The sequence below is a fragment of the Mizuhopecten yessoensis genome, unplaced genomic scaffold (genome assembly GCF_002113885.1).
Source record: "Mizuhopecten yessoensis strain PY_sf001 unplaced genomic scaffold, ASM211388v2 scaffold9767, whole genome shotgun sequence".
Classification (NCBI taxonomy): domain Eukaryota; kingdom Metazoa; phylum Mollusca; class Bivalvia; order Pectinida; family Pectinidae; genus Mizuhopecten; species Mizuhopecten yessoensis.
In genome coordinates, this window is record NW_018408212.1 from 104,127 (window position 1) to 124,497 (window position 20,371).

At 37.8% G+C, this 20,371-nt stretch overlaps 1 protein-coding gene across 1 annotated transcript in view; it reads right to left on the reverse strand.

Moving 5' to 3' along the window:
- LOC110458782 overlaps nucleotides 1-20,371 on the reverse strand; it is a 70,859-nt gene that overhangs the window by 34,840 nt on the left and 15,648 nt on the right. The window contains exons 8-13 of the mRNA XM_021510690.1: nucleotides 15,248-15,373; nucleotides 14,499-14,708; nucleotides 13,657-13,773; nucleotides 12,158-12,274; nucleotides 9,469-9,568; nucleotides 5,728-5,772 (exon numbers count right to left, since the gene is read on the reverse strand). Coding sequence (XP_021366365.1) covers nucleotides 5,728-5,772; nucleotides 9,469-9,568; nucleotides 12,158-12,274; nucleotides 13,657-13,773; nucleotides 14,499-14,708; nucleotides 15,248-15,373 — 715 coding nt within the window. The remainder of the gene's footprint in view (nucleotides 1-5,727; nucleotides 5,773-9,468; nucleotides 9,569-12,157; nucleotides 12,275-13,656; nucleotides 13,774-14,498; nucleotides 14,709-15,247; nucleotides 15,374-20,371) is intronic.

Genomic DNA, 20,371 nt, shown 5'->3' on the forward strand with positions numbered 1-20,371 from the left:
ATGTCTGTAGAATCAGGAAGAATAACAAACTTGTGAATTTAGCCAACAAACATTTTAAATCTACGGAAATCTGAAGCAGATTGAGGTAAGCAAAAAATCACAACAACTAGATGAAACCCTGAACATAACATAACATATACCCCAGTTCCTACTTGGTATTTCTCTGTCATTTGTTTATGAGAAAACAAGATATGTACAGATATTTTAGTGTTTTCTTATCAAGTCTAACACAGATCACCTAGATCTGACTAGCTATAGTGCTAAAACACCTTCAGCCATACATTTTAGAACATATTAATTCTGGTAGCCCTTCATTAAAGATACAAGGAAATTATGGCCTAAGAATCTGTTTCCTTTCTTTTTCAGTAAAGTGAAAATATGTGTCTTGGTTAAAAAAAACTTTGGAGCAAAATAAACATCATTAAAAGATGTACCTTTACAGAAATTACAGCCAGAAAACGCTGTTTCTATTGATTGTTGAGTGGATTAGAAAATACAGGTCACTGGTACCTTGTTTTAGTGGGTGACAAGGTCAGTGAAGGTCATTGTGAAGTAATAAGTAACAAAACACAGACAACCTTTAACCTTTAGCAAGGTAAGCACACAACTCTGGCTAGAATGCCCTGTGTACGATGTGGTTCTGTTAAACAACAAATTATTGTGCAAATACAATTGTATCTCCAATCTTTGATGGAAGAGAACATTAGGCAATATCAAGCACTTTGAATTGTGAATGACAGCGCTTCCTTTAACGTGTAAGCTGCCGAGAAAAGCCAAGTGAAGGACCACCAAAGCAACAGAGAAAAGCCAAGTGAAGGACTACCAAAGCAACAGAGAAAAGCCAAGTGAAGGACCACCAAAGCAACAAAGAAAAGCCAAGTGAAGGACCACCAAAGCAACAGGAAAAAACAGGTTTGATTTCTTTTGTTCTTGGATTGAACATTTAATACCTTTCGAAACCCTTCCCCACACAAAATTGACTTGAAATCAATAGGTTCCCTGACAGATTTCAATAAAATATTCTTATTACAACCACTAGGCCTTCACCACTAGGTCACAGGTTAGAGGCCTACATGGGGCAGTCACCAGGGCGCAGGTTAGTGGGTTATTTTGTTTTGTTTTCCTCCACCACCAAAACCTGGCACGTCCTTGAATGACCATAGCTATTAATAGGTTGTTTGTGGTAAAGTAGATGTCTAGTGGTAAAGTAGATGTCTAGTGGTAAAGTAAATATATAGTGGTAAAGTAGATGTCTAGTGGTAAAGTAAGTGTCTAGTGGTAAAGTACATGTCTAGTGGTAAAGTAAATGTTTAGTGGTAAAGTAAATGTATAGTGGTAAAGTAAATGTCTCGTGGTAAAGTAAGTGTCTAGTGGTGAAGTAAATGTCTCATGGTAAAGTAAGTGTCTAGTTGTAAAGTAGAAATCTAGTGGTAAAGTAAGTGTCTAGTTGTAAAGTAAATGTCTAGTGGTAAAGTAAATGTTTAGTGGTAAAGTAAATGTATAGTGGTAAAGTAAATGTCTCGTGGTAAAGTAAGTGTCTAGTTGTAAAGTAGAAATCTAGTGGTAAAGTAAGTGTCTAGTTGTAAAGTAAATGTTTAGTGGTAAAGTAAATGTCTCGTGGTAAAGTAAATGTCTAGTGGTAAAGTAAGTGTCTAGTTGTAAAGTAGAAATCTAGTGGTAAAGTAAGTGTCTAGTTGTAAAGTAGAAATCAAGTGGTAAAGTAAGTGTCTAGTTGTAAAGTAAATGTTTAGTGGTAAAGTAAGTGTTTAGTTGTAAAGTAAATGTTTAGTGGTAAAGTAAATGTCTAGTGGTAAAGTAGATGTCTAGTGGTAAAGTAAATGTCTCGTGGTAAGTAAGTGTCTAGTGGTGAAGTAGAAATCTAGTGGTAAAGTAGATGTCTAGTGGTAAAATAAATGTCTAGTGGTAAAGTAAATGTCTAGTGGTAAAGTAAATGTATCATGGTAAAGTAAGTGTCTCATGGTAAAGTAAGTGTCTAGTGGTAAAGTAAAAATCTAGTGGTAAAGTCAGTGTCTAGTGATAAAGTAAATGTATCATGGTAAAGTAAGTGTCTAGTGGTAAAGTAGATGTATAGTGGTAAAGTAGATGTATAGTGGTAAAGTAAATGTCTAGTGTTAAAGTAGATGTCTAGTGGTAAAGTAGAAGTCTAGTGGAAAAGTAGATGTATAGTGGTAAAGTAGATGTAAAGTAGTAAAGTAAATGTCTCATGGTAAAGTGAATATATAGTGGTAAAGTAGATGTCTAGTGGTAAAGTAAATGTCTAGTGGTAAAGTAAATGTCTCATGGTAAAGTAAGTGTCTAGTGGTAAAGTAGAAATCTAGTGGTAAAGTAAGTGTCTAGTGGTAAAGTAAATGTCTCGTGGTAAAGTAAGTGTCTAGTTGTAAAGTAGAAATCCAGTGGTAAAGTAAGTGTCTAGTTGTAAAGTAAATGTCTAGTGGTAAAGTAAATGTCTAGTGGTAAAGTAGAAGTCTAGTGGTAAAGTAGATGTCTACTTTCAGATTAAGGGTTCTCAGGTTTTATCTTTGCTCAACATGCACATTGGATTAATGATGACCCAATTAGTAATATGTTATGTGTATAAGATAACAAAGGGTCTTTTTTGCAATAGGTATGTATTGGTACTGCAGTTGTAATAGACATATCAGCATAATATAATCAAACACAAGTATATCTTTGCTCTTCAATGCAGAATCTGAGTTCAACAAATATATGGTCAAATTGAAACATTCTTCTCTCGCATTGATGTACTCCATTGTAAAATTGTGTTGTCATTCTCATTATATTATTAATTAAACAAATGTTGGTCCAAAATGTGATTTCCCTATATAAACTATAGTAAAGTTTACCCCCTCCCCAGGGGAAACATGAGACCCCAGGGTCATGAAATTCATAATTTCGGTAAAGCACCATAAGACCCTTCCATCTATGAAGAGCATTTGATTCTACCATATCTGGGTCTTGAGAAGAAGATTTTTGAAATTTCAGTCAATTCAACCCTTTTTGGCCCCACCCATCAGCCCCTGGGGGTCAGTCAGGGCTGATATGTGCTTACTATCAAACTGCTACCTAATACTGATAATGCTAACCCAAATTGAATTACTTCCAATGGAAATTAAACAAATGTTGGTCCAAAATGTGATTTCCCTATATAAACTATAGTAAAGTTTACCCCCTCCCCAGAGGGGAAACGTGAGACCCCAGGGTCAAGAAATTCACAATTTTGATTAAGCACCTTAAGACCCTTCCATATATGAAGAGTATTTGATTCTACCATATCTGGGTCTTGAGAAGAATTTTTTTGAAATTTTAGTCAATTTGACCCTTTTTGGCCCCGCCCCTCAGGCCCCTGGGGGCTTGGGACTAAACCGGCCACTATTTTTGTTGACCTTTGGCCATGGAAGGTCCCTGCAAAATTTCATTGAAATTGGTTCAGGGGTTTTGGAGAAGAAGTCGAAAATGTAAATTGTTTACGGACGGACGACGTACGACGACGGACAAAAGGCGATCGCAATATAGGTCACTTGAGACTTTGTCTCAGGTGACCTAAAAATTCAATACAAAGTTTAAAATAAAAGTAAAAACCATAAATTTAGCACAGATAACATGCTGAGCTGCTACGTGTAGTACTATGATGGGAATTATGTATTTTATAAATATTATAAATATTATCTTTAAGCTAATGAGAACAAAAGCAAACACCAAAGGCCTATATACTTACTGTAGAATCATTTATTTTGGTGGGGTTAAAATTACGTGGTTTTCATATACTAGCCTGTTTCAAGGACATTATATTTTGCTGATTTCTGATTTTCCCTTATCTATATCATACCAAATTTATGTTTTCATGGGAATTTAATTTCGTGGATTTTTGTTATCCATGAAATAAACGAAATTTAATGTCCCACAAATATTTATGATTTTACGGTATTTTAAGATCACAACACTGAGCTAATCATGCGTTTAAAACAACAACATGTAGGTACAGGGTTACCAAATTAATCATACATTTTAATCTTCGAATTAAATTTCTTTTTCAAGATATAAAATACATGGATTTTCCACTTGTAGTGGTAAAAGTGGATTAAATTGAGACATTCTAAATCAGGCCAGTAGTTGTCCTGTTTTACTTAGTTGCACCTTAAAGACTTAACAAACACCATTATTTTTGCAATGATATCTCAATACACAATTCCCAATACACAATATGTCAATTGAGAAATTGACAAATTTATATCCTTTAGAAAGGGATAGAATTTATTAATGATCAAAGATATCAGTTCTATTGTATTTTAACTCCAGGAACACTGTGTTTGTATCTGATAAGCTTCAAACATTGTTAACGCAAATTTTCAAACTTCTTTCTTTTTAAAAACTTTTTTATCTTTTGTCTTTGCATGATTGTTTTGAATCATATACAGGCAGAAATAATCTCTTCAGTTCAATTTTTTTGAAAATAAGATAAAAAATTGTGTTTAACTATCATTAAACTAGTCAGTCCTTGAACAACTGCACCCTGGTGAGATATTAAACAACGCCAACTTAAAGGACTAAACTTTATCTAGTCAATATCCTAAAATGTCACACAAGACCAAGCACAATTTATCTACTAATTATATCAGACACATGTTTACTTGTTGAATTTGATCAATTTGATACATTTTCGTGATACATTTTCGTATAAAAATTGCCTCACAGCCCACTGCATTGCAGCAGTAACTTTGAAAGCCCAAGTGCACAATGTTTGTATCGTTATCAGGTAATCTAAAAGCAGTACAATAGTTATACTATATACTGTAAACGTGGAATATTACACGCGGGGGGAAACTTACGCTTATTACGCGTAGTTGGATCGTAAATTTCCCCCGCGCGTATGGTTTAGTCGATAGTGTAAGGAAAGACAACTCTGATAGCTATTGGTACGTGTGTGTGTGTGATGTCCTCCTGTACTATTGCTTTGTTAACGTATTACTAATTAACGTACATTGTCTTGTAATGGTATAAAATAAAAACAATAACAACTGAAATAAACTACTTGATGAATTGAAGGTTTTTTTAATGAACAACAAATTTGTAAATCTATTTAAAGACACAGAGAAAGTCATAAATATACCGAGTGCATTGAGGTTCATTGTTATTTGGAAAACGTGCTTGATTACGAGATCAGCTGGTATAATACACACACATACATTAGTATTTTTACCTGTACACATTTCGTTAAGTAAGGGAGATAACTACGCAGAGTAAACGCCGGTCGACCGCGACCGCGTAAATTGCTCCTGCGCGTATAGTTTTGACCTTCAAATCGCGTAATTTTCACCCAGCGTAAATAACCACGTTTACAGTAGTACAGCCAATGATGATCAGGGTCAGTACAGAAATTTGGTACAAAGATACAAGCACTTAACCCTTTCACCACTGCCGACCATAATGTACTCATCCAGATCAAAGCATGGTAGAGTCTACTAAAGTTGCATAGGGGTGAAAGGGTTAATAGCAAAAATAACCAAATAATAATTTACACTGTTTGAGCCTTAAAAATTCAAACACTTTTCCAGCCAAAATAACCTGGTAGTAAACGTATTTTTTGGGATTGACGAAATTTAATCACTTTCCAAACTCTGTACGAACCCTTTTATTACATGCAGTGTGTGTTTGTTATATAAACTTACTGTTACAAACACGTATCATCAGTGCAATGTGCAGTCTTACCTGGCTTAAAAGCCAAAATTGGCAGAATAATCTCCCTTGAGTAAGCTTTTCCAACGAAGAAAAAACATAGTTCAACATTTCAATGCCTTACTTATAACTGTTCTCGGATGGTCAATTATATTATAAACAAGAGGCCCACTTAGCCTGTATTGCTCACCAGTAATTTGATGATGATGGAAAATTAAATTTAAAGCTGAACAGCTATCATCAAACAATCAAAATACTATAAAGGTCATAGTGGAAATTTATCATTTATGTCACAGAACTTTCATCCCTGCAGGTGACAGATCAAATAAAATTATTAAAAAAAAATATCTACGTTATTAGTTGTTAAATAACATGAACTATACAATACTTTACCGATTCTTTTATGGAATAGATTACAGATGAAAACTTAATTATAATCCCTCCTATTCTCACAGGGGAATGCTAGGGTTCTTTTTTTGGGAAAACAGATCACCCAGAGATCATGGTCCAGCATCTTTCCATGACTGTATACCTTTTAGGGTCTGGTCAGGGAATGAAACCAGGGCCCTCTTGGTAAAAGGCAAATGCACTATTCACTTCGCGCCCCAACCACCTGACATTTTTCTAGTAAATGGTTCTTAAGATATTGTTGTTTGAAGTTTTTAACATATTTGACCCCTGTGACCTTGAAATTAGGTCAAGGTCATTTTAATGAGGAAACTTTATAGCAATCATTCCTAGGTACCTACTGGTCAAATAGCATGACCCTGGGTCCTCCAGTTCTTCTTCAGAAGAAGTCATTCAAAAGAAAATGTTGACAAGACGGACGGACGACAGACACCGCAGCTTCGGGCAAAGTAAGCTAAAAATTAACCGCCCTTCACCCCAGCAAGCTTCATGCAAACATATACACTGTTGACCTTATGGTTCTTCAGAAGAAGTCATTTAAAGAAAAAGGGCTAACAACATGGAGGTCGGATACTGCACCATGTCATAAGCAGCTCAGATGCAATTTTTGCCAGGTGTATTAAAACTGAGCAAGACATCCCCCCTAACACAGAAGATAATTTACAGATTTTCAAAGTCTTGAAAAACCGATAAATTATGTACCAAACAACTTCAGGAAAACGAAAATCAGTAGAATTAAAAAAATATATATTATTAAGAAACAAGAGATCCCATAGGGATCTTGGTGCCCACCATTGTACCACCTTCATTAGTTCTTTGTCAGTTCGATCTTTTCTCTTCTTTCCTCTTATCTGTTTGATCGAATCATGTTAACAGCAAATGCACCTTGAGGTAACTTTTGATCTAAAGTTAATACTGATGTGTATGAAAGCCAACCTTCAAAGTGAGTTTGTCATTTCACATATTTACTAGTACAGTACTGAATGTGAAAGAAATAGAATTGATCATTGCAATATGAGAAAGATCTGTTTAGTTCTTCCTTTAGCCATTTTGTTTTTATGATCAGTCTCAAAATATAACATGCACAACGAGGGATCATGGGGAATCTACATATTAAATTTGAGAAAGATCCCTGAAGTTATTCTTGAGAAATAGTACTAACAAACCTTCAATGTCAAAAATCAAAGATGGCTGTCGGTGGGCCATTTTGTTTATCTGATCAGTTTCAAAAGTAAACAAGAACAATAAAGGATAGTAGGGAACCTGCATTGGATGGCCCCAAAATTTTTTTTGGACGAATAAAAAATTTGAAGCACTGGCAAATAATTTTGGGAAGAAATATTTCCACAGCATTTAGCACAATGCTTCAGCACATTTAAATAACATATATAACATGACAATGTTTGTAATATGTAAAACAATAAAACATTATATTTTTAATTCTTCAACCCTAGTTAAAACCTGACATGATCCACTCCATTCAGGTCTTCCCAAAAAGAAATACACAAAGCTTGCACCTCAAAGAAGACACCCTGGCAGTATTTATATAGAAAATATGAAAATTAAAATCAACACATTTTCTAAATCAGGGACAGTTTGATTAAAATCGAAGTAATGACAACTGAAAAATGTACTGCCTCCCAGTTAGTGTGGAAGGGACTATCTTTTCTTTTATTCATTAATTTTTTGACAGTCGCCCAAACTATTTTTGTTGGGCCAGTGACCTCACTTTTGACAACTTTTGGTCCCTCGAACAAGACTTTAACCGCCATTGGCGAGCAGGTGACCGTCCATTTCAGGCACTGCTGCACTGCTGCACAACAAAGGAACAAGGGGAACCTACATATAACATTTGAGAAAGATCCCTCTGGTACTTCCCGAGAAAAAGCGATAACAAACATTCACTATCAAAATCCAAGATGGCTGCCTGTTGGCCATGTTGTTTATCCGATCAGTCTAAAAAGTTGCCCTGCACAGCTAAGGACCAAGGGGAACCTACATATAAAATTTGAGAAAGATCCCTTTGGTGCTTCTTGAGAAATACGGATAACAAGAATTGTTTAAGGACAGACAATGGACCACGGACGCAGGGTGATTTGAATAGCCCTCCATCAGATGATGGTGGCTAAAAAGAAACTACTATAAGAATTGTGTAACAAAAAATTGAAATTTAAGTAACAAAAATATCATGGACTGTAACTTTATTCCTCATAAATATCATAATAATAGATTTTACAAAACAATATTTTGAACAAATTATAGAAAAACAGACATTGATTCTCTGCAAACACAACTCCCTCCCTAATATGCTGTTATTTCAAAACCATGAATTTAAAAAAAAAAAAAAAAAAATATTTTACAACAATTGTGAAAAAAGTTCTATTAGTTTATTGTTGGCCCGGATATTAGCGTGCGGGGGAGGAAACTGGAGTACCCACATGTCACACTCATGTGGTCGGGCAGGTGACCCTATATCATTTCACATTCGATCGCGGAGTCGAACCTCGGCCATTTTGGTGAAAGGCAAGTGTGCTATCCACTACATTACCTGAACTATCATGACATTAGTGGACATGTTTCAGTATTTTTCCTTCCCCATGAAAGAGTGTTAGTAACATATCTAATGCAGAAAGCACTGGGTCTAGATCAAATCTGTTGACAATGCTGAACCAAAATTTCTACAGAAATCATCATTAGTGATGCAAGGGAATTTTTAACAATCATGCAGAGTATTACAATTTAAAGACTACCAGATCTCCTCGTACTCAAAGTGTTGACACTTAATTAGGCCTAATCAAGGATTAGGCTTTGTGCGATAGTTTCCCTAACCTTATTAAATACCCGAGTTTATTTAGGTAATCTTCAATATTGAACTAGGTACCTGTCAGTCCAGCTTGACATTTTTCCCCCAAACAAATCTCAATATTTTTTCACCCAAAAAGTACCTGCCCATCATAACCAATCTTTTTTAATCAACCTGATCACGTTCTAAAATCATGATTATCATCAAACCTTGTCAATGTTTAGTACCTGATGTATTTATCAAAATTCTTATTCATATTCTAATTTGTTAAGTCCTATGTATAATTTTATTCTAATTAACTTTATGTATCTGACAGGACCAAGTGAATTTTATTAAATGAAATATCTCTGACAACAAAATATAGCCCTTTTGTGGTTTTAGGTATACATAAATTATGCTTCTTGTATATTCTTATAAAGGTAGATTAATATAAAAAAAAGTTTTACTCATTCACCCCTGAAATTTCATAATGAACTATTCCAACCTTTGAATTGTTGGAGTTCAAATGTGTCCTTAAGGGTGAATGAGTTGCGACCAAAAATACTTCCTGATAAAATACTGACCTTTGACCTTTGGGGCCTGTATTTCTATTGGTTGAGAAGTACCGACAGGTGTTGCTGCACCTGTTCCATCTTTATTGGTGGCGTCTTTATCACTCTCGGCCTGCAAAAATACAAACACAAGATCTTTGAAGGATTCATCGCACTCACAATGAAAGGATCTTTATCAAATCTACGAAAGATTATCTTTTACCTTCTTTGCTCTTCATTTTCCTTTAATAAACAATTACATGTACCCAGTTTCATGTAGGAATTCTGAAAAGGGAATCTTGATCATTAATCAAACCTCGATATGTCAAATGTTATCGCCACAATGGCAAATGTTATTGCATAAGAATTGCATAACTAAAGATTTGTATTTCTTACATAATTACTGTGCTGTCACAAATGAGATCAAGGGAATATGCATGTAGCATATCTGTATTAGATTTTTCATGCCCAGCAATTTATGTATGGTTATGGGGTGGGGATCTCAACTGTTTCCAAGCTTTGACTCAGAAACTAGGCCCCTAGGGTTGTGGCCAGACCCCAGGATCAATTCTAATATTATGACTGCATTTGTCTCTTTTTGCCCAGAATTTGAATATATAGTTTTGGGGTGGGGATCTCAACCGTTTCAAAGTTATGGTCCAGGGGTTAAGTCTGCAAGGGTGGGCCATACCCTGGGGTCAGTTCTAATATCATGACTGCATTCGTCTCTTTACGCCCAATAATTGTATATATAGTTTTGGGGTGGGGATCTTAACCATTTCAAAGTTATGACCCAGGGGTTAAGTCTCCAAGGGTGGGGCAGTCTCCAAGGCCATCCTGGAAGCATATGTGCAATCATCTTTTAATACCCAGCAATTGTATATACGGTTATAGGGTGGGTCTCTCAACTGTTTCCAAGCTGTGATTAAGAAACTAGGTCCCTAGGGGTTCGGTCAGATCCCAGGGTCTATTCTGATATCATGACTGCATTCGTCTCTTTATGCCCAGCATTTGTATATATAGTTTCGGGGTGGGGATCTCAACAGTTTTAAAGTTATAGCCCAGGAACTATGTCTCCAAGGGTGGGGCAAGACCCTAGGGCCATCCTGGAAGCAAATGTGCATTCTTCTCTTTATACTCAGCAATTGTATACCATGGTTATATGGTGGAGATCTCAATCATTTCCAAGTAATACAATTTTTTTGGCCCCACCCTTTAGCCCGGGGGGTCAGCCCCACCATTTGTACAATTTTGAATCCCTGCCTCCCATGAATGTTTCCGATCAAATATGATAAATATCCATGGCATGGTTCTACAGAAGAATTTGTTTATAGCAATATAGCCAAATTGCCCCCTTTTGGCCCTGTCCTCAGACCCACCATTTGTACAATTTTGAATCCCCACCACCTAGGGATGCTTCCAGTCAAATATGGCTGATATCCATCTCTTAGTTCTAGAGAAGAAGTCGCTTAAAGCAACATAACCAAACCCCCCTCGGGGGTCAGCCACAACATTTGTTCAATTTTGAATTCCTGCCTCCCATGAATGCTTTTAATCAAATATGATTAATATTCAATTCTTAGTTCCAAAGAAGAAGTCGCTTAAAGTAATATAGCCTAATTGACTCTTTTTGGCCTCGCCCCTAAGCCCCCTGGGGTGTCAGCCCCACCATTTGTACAATTTTGAATCACCACCACCTAGGGATGCTTCCAGTCAAATATGGTTGATATCCACTTCCTAGTTCCAGAGAAGAAGTTGCTTAAAGCAATGTAGCCAAATACCCTTTTTGGCCCCCGCCCCTCAGCCCCCTGGGGGTTCAGCCCCACCACTTGTTCAATTTTGAATCCCTGCCTCCCAAGAATGCTTTTGATTAAATATAATTGATATCCAGTGCACAGTTCTACAGAAGTCGTTTGTGGCAATATAGCCAAATTGACCCCTTTTGGCCCAGCCCCTCAGCCCCCTGGGGGGTCAGCCCAACTATTTGTACAATTTTGAATCTCCACCACCTAGGGATGCTTCCTGTCAAATATGGTTGATATCAATCTCTTAGTTACTGAGGAGAAGTTGTTTAAAGGTGAGCTTCGGGCCAGGTAAGCTAAAAACACTACGGTTTCCCTGGGTGACTTTTTATCCAAACAAACATTTTCCGTTTCAATGGGTGACTAATTATCTAAACAAATATTTTCATTTTCCGTGGCTGACTTATCTAAACAAACATTACGGTTCCATGGCTGACTTATCTAAACAAACATTACGGTTCCGTGGGTGACTTATCTAACAAACATTACGGTTCTGTGGGTGACTTATCTAACAAACATTACGGTTCCGTGGGTGACTTATCTAACAAACATTACGGTTCTGTGGGCGACTTATCTAACAAACATTACGGTTCTGTGGGCGACTTATCTAACAAACATTACGGTTTTGTGGGCGACTTATCTAACAAACATTACGCTTCCGTGGGTGACTTATCTAACAAACATTACGGTTCTGTGGGTGACTTATCTAACAAACATTACGGTTCTGTGGGCGACTTATCTAACAAACATTACGGTTCTGTGGGCGACTTATCTAACAAACATTACCGTTTCCGTGGGTGACTTATCTAACAAACATTACCGTTCCGTGGGTGACTTATCTAACAAACATTACGGTTCTGTGGGCGACTTATCTAACAAACATTACCGTTTCCGTGGGTGACATATCTAACAAACAATACCGTTTCCGTGGGTGACATAGTATCTGTCTCCTCTGTGATGGATACTTTAGTCTTCTGTTCATCGTCACCCCAATCCCACTCCGGGACACTCTGGTCAGGAGACCCTGGTTCTCGAACCTAGTGTAAAGGGAAACCAAAGGGTCACATGACATATCTAACAAACATTACGGTTCCCTCGGTGACTTATCTAACAAACATTACTGTTTCCGTGGGTGACTTATCTAACAAACATTATCGTTTCCGTGGGTGACTTATCTAACAAACATTACCGTTTCCATGGGTGACTTATCTAACAAACATTACCGTTTCCGTCGGCGACTTATCTAACAAACATTACCGTTTCTGTCGGTGACTTATCTAACAAACATAACCGTTTCTGTCGGTGACTTATCTAAACAAACATTACCATTTCTGTCGGTGACTTATCTAAACAAACATTACCGTTTCCGTCGGTGACTTATCTAACAAAGATTACCGCTTCCGTCGGTGACTTATCTTACAAACATTACCATTTCTTTCGGTGCCTTATCTAACAAACATTCCCGTTTCCGTCGGTGACATATCTAACAAACATTACGGTTTCTGTCGGTGACTTGTCTAACAAACATTACCGTTACCGTGGGTGACTTATCTAAAAAAAAATTACCATTTCTGTCGGTGGCTTATCTAACAAACATTTCCGTTTCCGTCGGTGACCTGTCTTACAAACATTACCGGTTCCGCGGGTGTCTTATCTAACAAACATTTCCGTTTCCGTCGGTGACATATCTAACAAACATTACCGTTCCCGTCGGTGACTTATCTAAAAAAAAATTACCATTTCTGTCGGTGGCTTATCTAACAAACATTTCCGTTTCCGTCGGTGACCTGTCTTACAAACATGACCGTTTCCGTCGGTGACGTATCTAACAAACATTACGGTTTCTGTCGGTGACTTGTCTAACAAACATTACCGTTCCCGTCGGTGACTTATCTTACAAACATTACCATTTCTGTCGGTGGCTTATCTAACAAACATTTCCGTTTCCGTCGGTGACGTATCTAAACAAACATTACCGTTTCTGTCGGCGACTTATCTAACAAACAGTACCGTTTCCGTGGGTGCCTTATCTAACAAACATTTCCGTTTCCGTCGGTGACATATCTAACAAACATTGCCGTTTCCGTCGGTGACATATCTAACAAACATTACCGTTTCCGTCGGTGACTTATCTAAACAAACATTACCATTTCTGTCGGTGACTTATCTAACAAACATTACCGTTTCTGTCGGTGACTCATCTAACAAACATTAACGTTTCCGTCGGTGACTTATCTTACAAACATTACCATTTCCAAGGGTGACTTATCTAACAAACATTACCGTTTCCGTCGGTGACATATCTAACAAACATTACCGTTTCCGTGGGTGACTTATCTAACAAACATTACCATTTCCGTGGGTGACTTATCTAACTAACATTACCGTTTCCGTGGGTGACTTATCTAACAAACATTACCGTTTCTGTGGGTGACATAGTATCTGTCTCCTCTGTGATGGATACTTTAGTCTTCTGTTCGTCGTCACCCCAATCCCACTCTGGGACACTCGGGTCAGGAGACCCTGGTTCTAGAGCCTAGTATAAAGGGAAACCAAAGGGTCACATGACATATTAAATTGTGATTGTAATTTGCTCAATAAATGACTAATACTCGTATTTGTACTACATGTAGTAGATTCATATTTAGGCAAGTAATATATCATATATTATTTTATTATATATATTACAATCGCAAATCCGCAATACACATTGCATCTCATAAGTTGCGCAAATAAAAAATCTCCTAGAAAGTCCCAAGAATGAAGCTATTCTGATCTGTTCAGTAGAGTATTATTATTTAAGATAAGTTCACTATTATCTATACTTGACAACATTTTAAAATTTCCATTGGGGAGATTCTGCATGCTCAAAATTAAAACCTACCTGTAAATAACATGAGTGTATACACCCCCTAGAGATATTTGGAGTTGTTCTTTCAGATGAAGTTGTTATATCTTGAATAGGAATGATTATGCAAACTCGCAGGTTGAAAATATTAAATTTAAGGGTCCACAATCGGAAGTCTCCCTCCTAAATAGGGACAGTTGGCCAGTATGATTATTGAACATCATTACCAAATTTAAATTAACATCTAGAGCAGTAATAACTTCGCATCAGACCGATTGAATTTTCCCAAGAAAGGATTTCAACATGTTTGCTTACTTAATTAACCGTTAACGTTTGTTTACTTAATTAACTGTTATGATCTAAGACATCAAATTACTTGGCTCTATAGTATCGCTAAATCATGTGATGTATACCTTCGGAGATTTTGGCGGTTCAGTGTTGCTATGGTGATCAAATATGTCAGCCTCCTGTAACTCCTCTAAGGTTTCTTGGATGACCATTGGTGCAGAGCGGGGATGGTCTGAGTAGGCCCTTGTCTGTAAGTCATCCCCCGGGGTCAACTTAGAGGTGTCCCCACCCAGCTTTTTGTCAGTCAAACTAGTATCGTCTCCACCACTTAAACGCTGAAATAATAAATATACAATCTAACGAGTTTCCATTTCATATGAAATTTATGAATTTTTCAATTTACTGAGCCTCTGGCGAGCTAAAATGAAAAATTTGTGATGAGTTTCATAAATTTCATATGAAATGAAGACGGGTGTAAGATCCATTTTATCACATAATCAACATTTGTGGCATTATTCGTGTAAAACGACAATTTTCAAGCAACCTTGAAATGTAAAAAGCCGCCATTTTGACTCCAGTGCGTAAGTTTGTGACATCATGTACTTGTCCTAGGTGTGACGTCACAATTGAAACAATTGAAACTTACAACCAATCACAAGGCAGATTTTTTCGTCACCTAAATAATACTTTCCTATCAAGACCTTAACATTTTTTCCTAACTTTAACTCATTCACCCCTAAAATTTCAGAGTAAACTATTCCAACCTTTGAATTGGAAGAGTTCAAATGTGTCTACAGGGATGAACGAGTTAATAACACTTTCCTAAACTTGACTTTCTGTAAAACTAGGGCCATGGGCAAATTCACCAACTGACCTTTTCCTTTTTCGACAAAGTATGGTAGCCCCGCCCCACGGGGAAGTCGAGTATCTTTTCCCCGCAGGTGTATGCCCCCGGACTAAAGTGAAGCTCAACATGGAACCTTTCATCAGATGTGACTTCCTGAAATCGTAAACAACAGACCTTGTTCAATCAATTCTTATACATTATGTACAACTTTATAGTGCTAAATCATTCTGGTCACATGATAGCCATGGCCGGAATCAACGTTTAATTTATCGGTACTGCAAATAAATTTAATAGTGAGGTTATAGAAAAGAACACAAAGGAGGCTGAACATCTTTACTTCTATAACAAATACTTTTAATTAACACTTATATATAATATAAAATAACACTATATAATATTCTTGGGCATTTGAAGCATTTTTTGCACTTTCCCTACTACCATTTCTTCCGTGGATTAGTAAGTGTGGATTTTTTTCTATTTCTAGATAGAAACACTAACTTTCAATGTTTCTTTAGCAAAAAAATATTAAAAGTTCCAAAAATAGTTTGAGTAGGAGCTGTTTTTTGGGAGTCTGTTGGAAAACTGAAAACATTTTTTCAAGGATGGCCTTACCTGTAATCAATAGTTCTTTCAAAATAAAAGACAACATTCTTACTTTTATCTAAACCAAGCCTATACTTTTTTCTTGTACATTGTATAACATAAAGTAAGTGTAATTATAATAAAACTTTCCTGATCCCTGCTATTTTTTAACCAATAGAAAAGTAGGCAAGTTCTAATCTTCAATATGATTCATCAGTTTAAAAATATGTTATATTAAAGTTTAACTTTATACACAAATAATGTATGTAATAAACATGTCACAACGTTTCAAAACTGCTGGTCCCTTTGTCAAGATATAGCTGAGTGAGCGAGTTATCTTGTTTACCTGTATAACCCGGTATGACCCGATACTTACCTAATGGGAGAGCGGGCTACATCTACATTGTTTACCTGTATAACCCAGTATGACCCGATACTTAACAAACGGGAGAGCAGGCTACATTTACCCTGTTTACCTGTATAACCCGGTATGACCCGATACTTACCTAACAGGAGAGCGGGCTACATTTACCCTGTTTACCTGTATAACCCAGTATGACCCGATACTTACCTAACAGGAGAATGGGCTACATTTACCTTGTTTACCTGTATAACCCGGTATGACCCGATACTTTACCTAACGGGAGAGCGGGCTACATTTACTTTGTTTACCTGTATAACCCGGTATGACCCGATACTTACCTAATGGGAGAGCGGGCTACATCTACATTGTTTACCTGTATAACCCGGTATGACCCGATACTTTCCTAACGGGAGAGCGGGCTACGTCTACATTGTTTACCTGTATAACCTGGTATGACCCGATACTTAACTAACGGGAGAGCGGGCTACATCTACTTTGTTTACCTGTATAACCCAGTATGACCCGATACTTACCTAACGGGAGAGCGGGCTACATCTACATTGTTTACCTGTATAACCCGGTATGACCCGATACTTACCTAACGGGAGAGCGGGCTACATCTACATTGTTTACCTGTATAACCCGTTATGACCCGATACTTACCTAACGGGAGCGCGGGCTACATTTACCTTGTTTACCTGTATAACCCGGTATGACCCGATACTTACCTAACGGGAGAGCGGGCTACATCTACATTGTTTACCTGTATAACCCAGTATGACCCGATACTTTACCTAACGGGAGAGCGGGCTACATCTACTTTGTTTACCTGTATAACCCGGTATGACCCGATACTTTACCTAACGGGAGAGCGGGCTATATCTTCATTGTTTACCTGTATAACCTGGTATGACCCGATACTTACCTAACGGGAGAGTGGGCTACATCTACTTTGTTTACCTGTATAACCCAGTATGACCTGATACTTACCTAACGGGAGAGCGGGCTACATTTACCTTGTTTACCTGTATAACCCAGTATGACCCGATACTTTACCTAACGGGAGAGCGGGCTACATTTACTTTGTTTACCTGTATAACCCGGTATGACCCGATACTTTACCTAACGGGAGAGCGGGCTATATCTACATTGTTTACCTGTATAACCTGGTATGACCCGATACTTACCTAACGGGAGAGCGGGCTACATCTACTTTGTTTACCTGTATAACCCAGTATGACCCGATACTTACCTAACGGGAGAGCGGGCTACATTTACCTTGTTTACCTGTATAACCCAGTATGACCCGATACTTTACCTAACGGGAGAGCGGGCTACATTTACTTTGTTTACCTGTATAACCCGGTATGACCCGATACTTTACCTAACGGGAGAGCGGGCTATATCTACATTGTTTACCTGTATAACCTGGTATGACCCGATACTTACCTAACGGGAGAGCGGGCTACATCTACTTTGTTTACCTGTATAACCCAGTATGACCCGATACTTACCTAACGGGAGAGCGGGCTACATTTACCTTGTTTACCTGTATAACCCAGTATGACCCGATACTTTACCTAACGGGAGAGCGGGCTACATTTACTTTGTTTACCTGTATAACCCGGTATGACCCGATACTTTACCTAACGGGAGAGCGGGCTATATCTACATTGTTTACCTGTATAACCTGGTATGACCCGATACTTACCTAACGGGAGAGCGGGCTACATCTACTTTGTTTACCTGTATAACCCAGTATGACCCGATACTTACCTAACGGGAGAGCGGGCTACATTTACCTTGTTTACCTGTATAACCCAGTATGACCCGATACTTTACCTAACGGGAGAGCGGGCTACATTTACATTGTTTACCTGTATAACCCGGTATGACCCGATACTTACCTAACGGGAGAGCGGGCTACATTTACATTGTTTACCTGTATAACCCGGTATGACCCGATACTTACCTAACAGGAGAGCGGGCTACATCTACATTGTTTACCTGTATAACCTGGTATGACCCGATACTTACCTAACAGGAGAGCAGGCTACATCTACACACTAACAGTAACATATTCAATACAGTATGGATACACTCTCAATCCATAGGCGAAATGTACTGGGTGGAATGACATATGAAGTATACAATTTCGTCACATCTTTGTACTGGTAAACAAAACAAATCGCTCAGTCAGTAATAGCTTGACAAACGGACCAGTCGGTCTTATAATACAACATTGTGACACTCAGTCATAGCTTAACAAGGGGACCAGTCAGTCTTATAATACAACACTGAGAGACTCAGTAATAGCTTAACAAAGGGACCAGTCGGTCTTATAATACAACATAGCGATACTCAGTAATAGCTTGACAAATGGACCAGTCGGTCTTATAATACAACACTGAGATCCTCAGTAATAGCTTGACAAGGGGACCAGTCAGACTTATAATACAACACTGAGATACTCAGTAATAGCTTAACAAAGAGACCAGTCGGTCTTATAATACAACATTGCGATACTCAGTCATAGCTTGACAAATGGACCAGTCAGTCTTATAATACAACACTGAGATACTCAGTAATAGCTTAACAAAGGGACCAGTCGGTCTTATAATACAACATTGCGATACTCAGTAATAGCTTGACAAATGGACCAGTCAGTCTTATAATACAACACTGAGATACTCAGTAATAGCTTGACAAGGGGACCAGTCGGCCTTATAATACAACATTGAGATACTTAGTGATAGCTTGACAAGGGGACCAGTCGGCCTTATAATACAACATTGAGATACTTAGTCATAGCTTGACAAACGGACCAGTCGGTCTTATAATACAACATAGCGATACTCAGTAATAGCTTGACAAGTGGACCAGTCGGTCTTATAATACAACACTGAGATACTGAGTAATAGCTTGACAAGGGGACCAGTCGGTCTTATAATACAACATTGAGATACTTAGTCATAGCTTGACAAGGGGACCAGTCAGTCTTATAATACAACATTGCGATACTTAGTCATAGCTTAACAAGGGGACCAGTCGGTCTTATAATACAACATTGAGATACTTAGTCATAGCTTGACAAGGGGACCAGTCAGTCTTATAATACAATATTGAGATACTCAGTCATAGCTTGACAAACGGACCAGGCAGTCTTATAATACAACATTGGGATACTCAGTCATAGCTTGACAAACGGACCAGTCAGTCTTATAATACAACATTGTGACACTCAGTCATTCCTTGACAAAGGGACCAGTCGGTCTTATAATACAACATTGAGATACTCAGTCATAGCTTAACCAACGGACCAGTAAGTCTTATAATACAACATTGAGATACTCAGTCATTGCTTAACAAGTGGACCAGTCGGTCTTATAATACAACATTGCGATACTCAGTCATAGCTTGACAAGCGGACCAGTCAGTCTTATAATACAACATTGTGATACTTAGTCATAGCTTAACAAAGGGACCAGTCGGTCTTATAATACAACATTGTGATACTCGGTCATAGCTTAACAAACGGACCAGTCAGTCTTATAATACAACATTGCGATACTTAGTCATAGCTTAACAAAGGGACCAGTCAGTCTTATAATACAACATTGAGATACTCAGTCATAGCTTAACAAACGGACCAGTAAGTCTTATAATACAACATTGTGATACTCAGTCATAGCTTGACAAGGGGACCAGTCGGTCTTATAATACAACATTGAGATACTCAGTCATTGCTTAACAAGGGGACCAGTCGGTCTTATAATACAACATTGCGATACTTAGTCATAGCTTAACAAAGGGACCAGTCGGTATTATAATACAACATTGCGACACTCAGTCATAGCTTGACAAGGGTACGAGTCGGTCTTATAATACAACATTGAGGTACTCAGTCATTGCTTAACAAGGGGACCAGTCCGTCTTATAATACAACATTGCGATACTCACTCATAGCTTGACAAGGGGACCAGTCGGTCTTATAATACAACATTGCGACACTCAGTCATAGCTTGACAAGGGTACCAGTCGGTCTTATAATACAACATTGTGATACTCAGTCATAGCTTAATAAACGGACCAGTCGGTCTTATAATACAACATTGTGATACTCAGTCATAGCTTGACAAGGGGACCAGTCGGTCTTATAATACAACATTGTGATACTCAGTCATAGCTTAACAAGGGGACCAGTC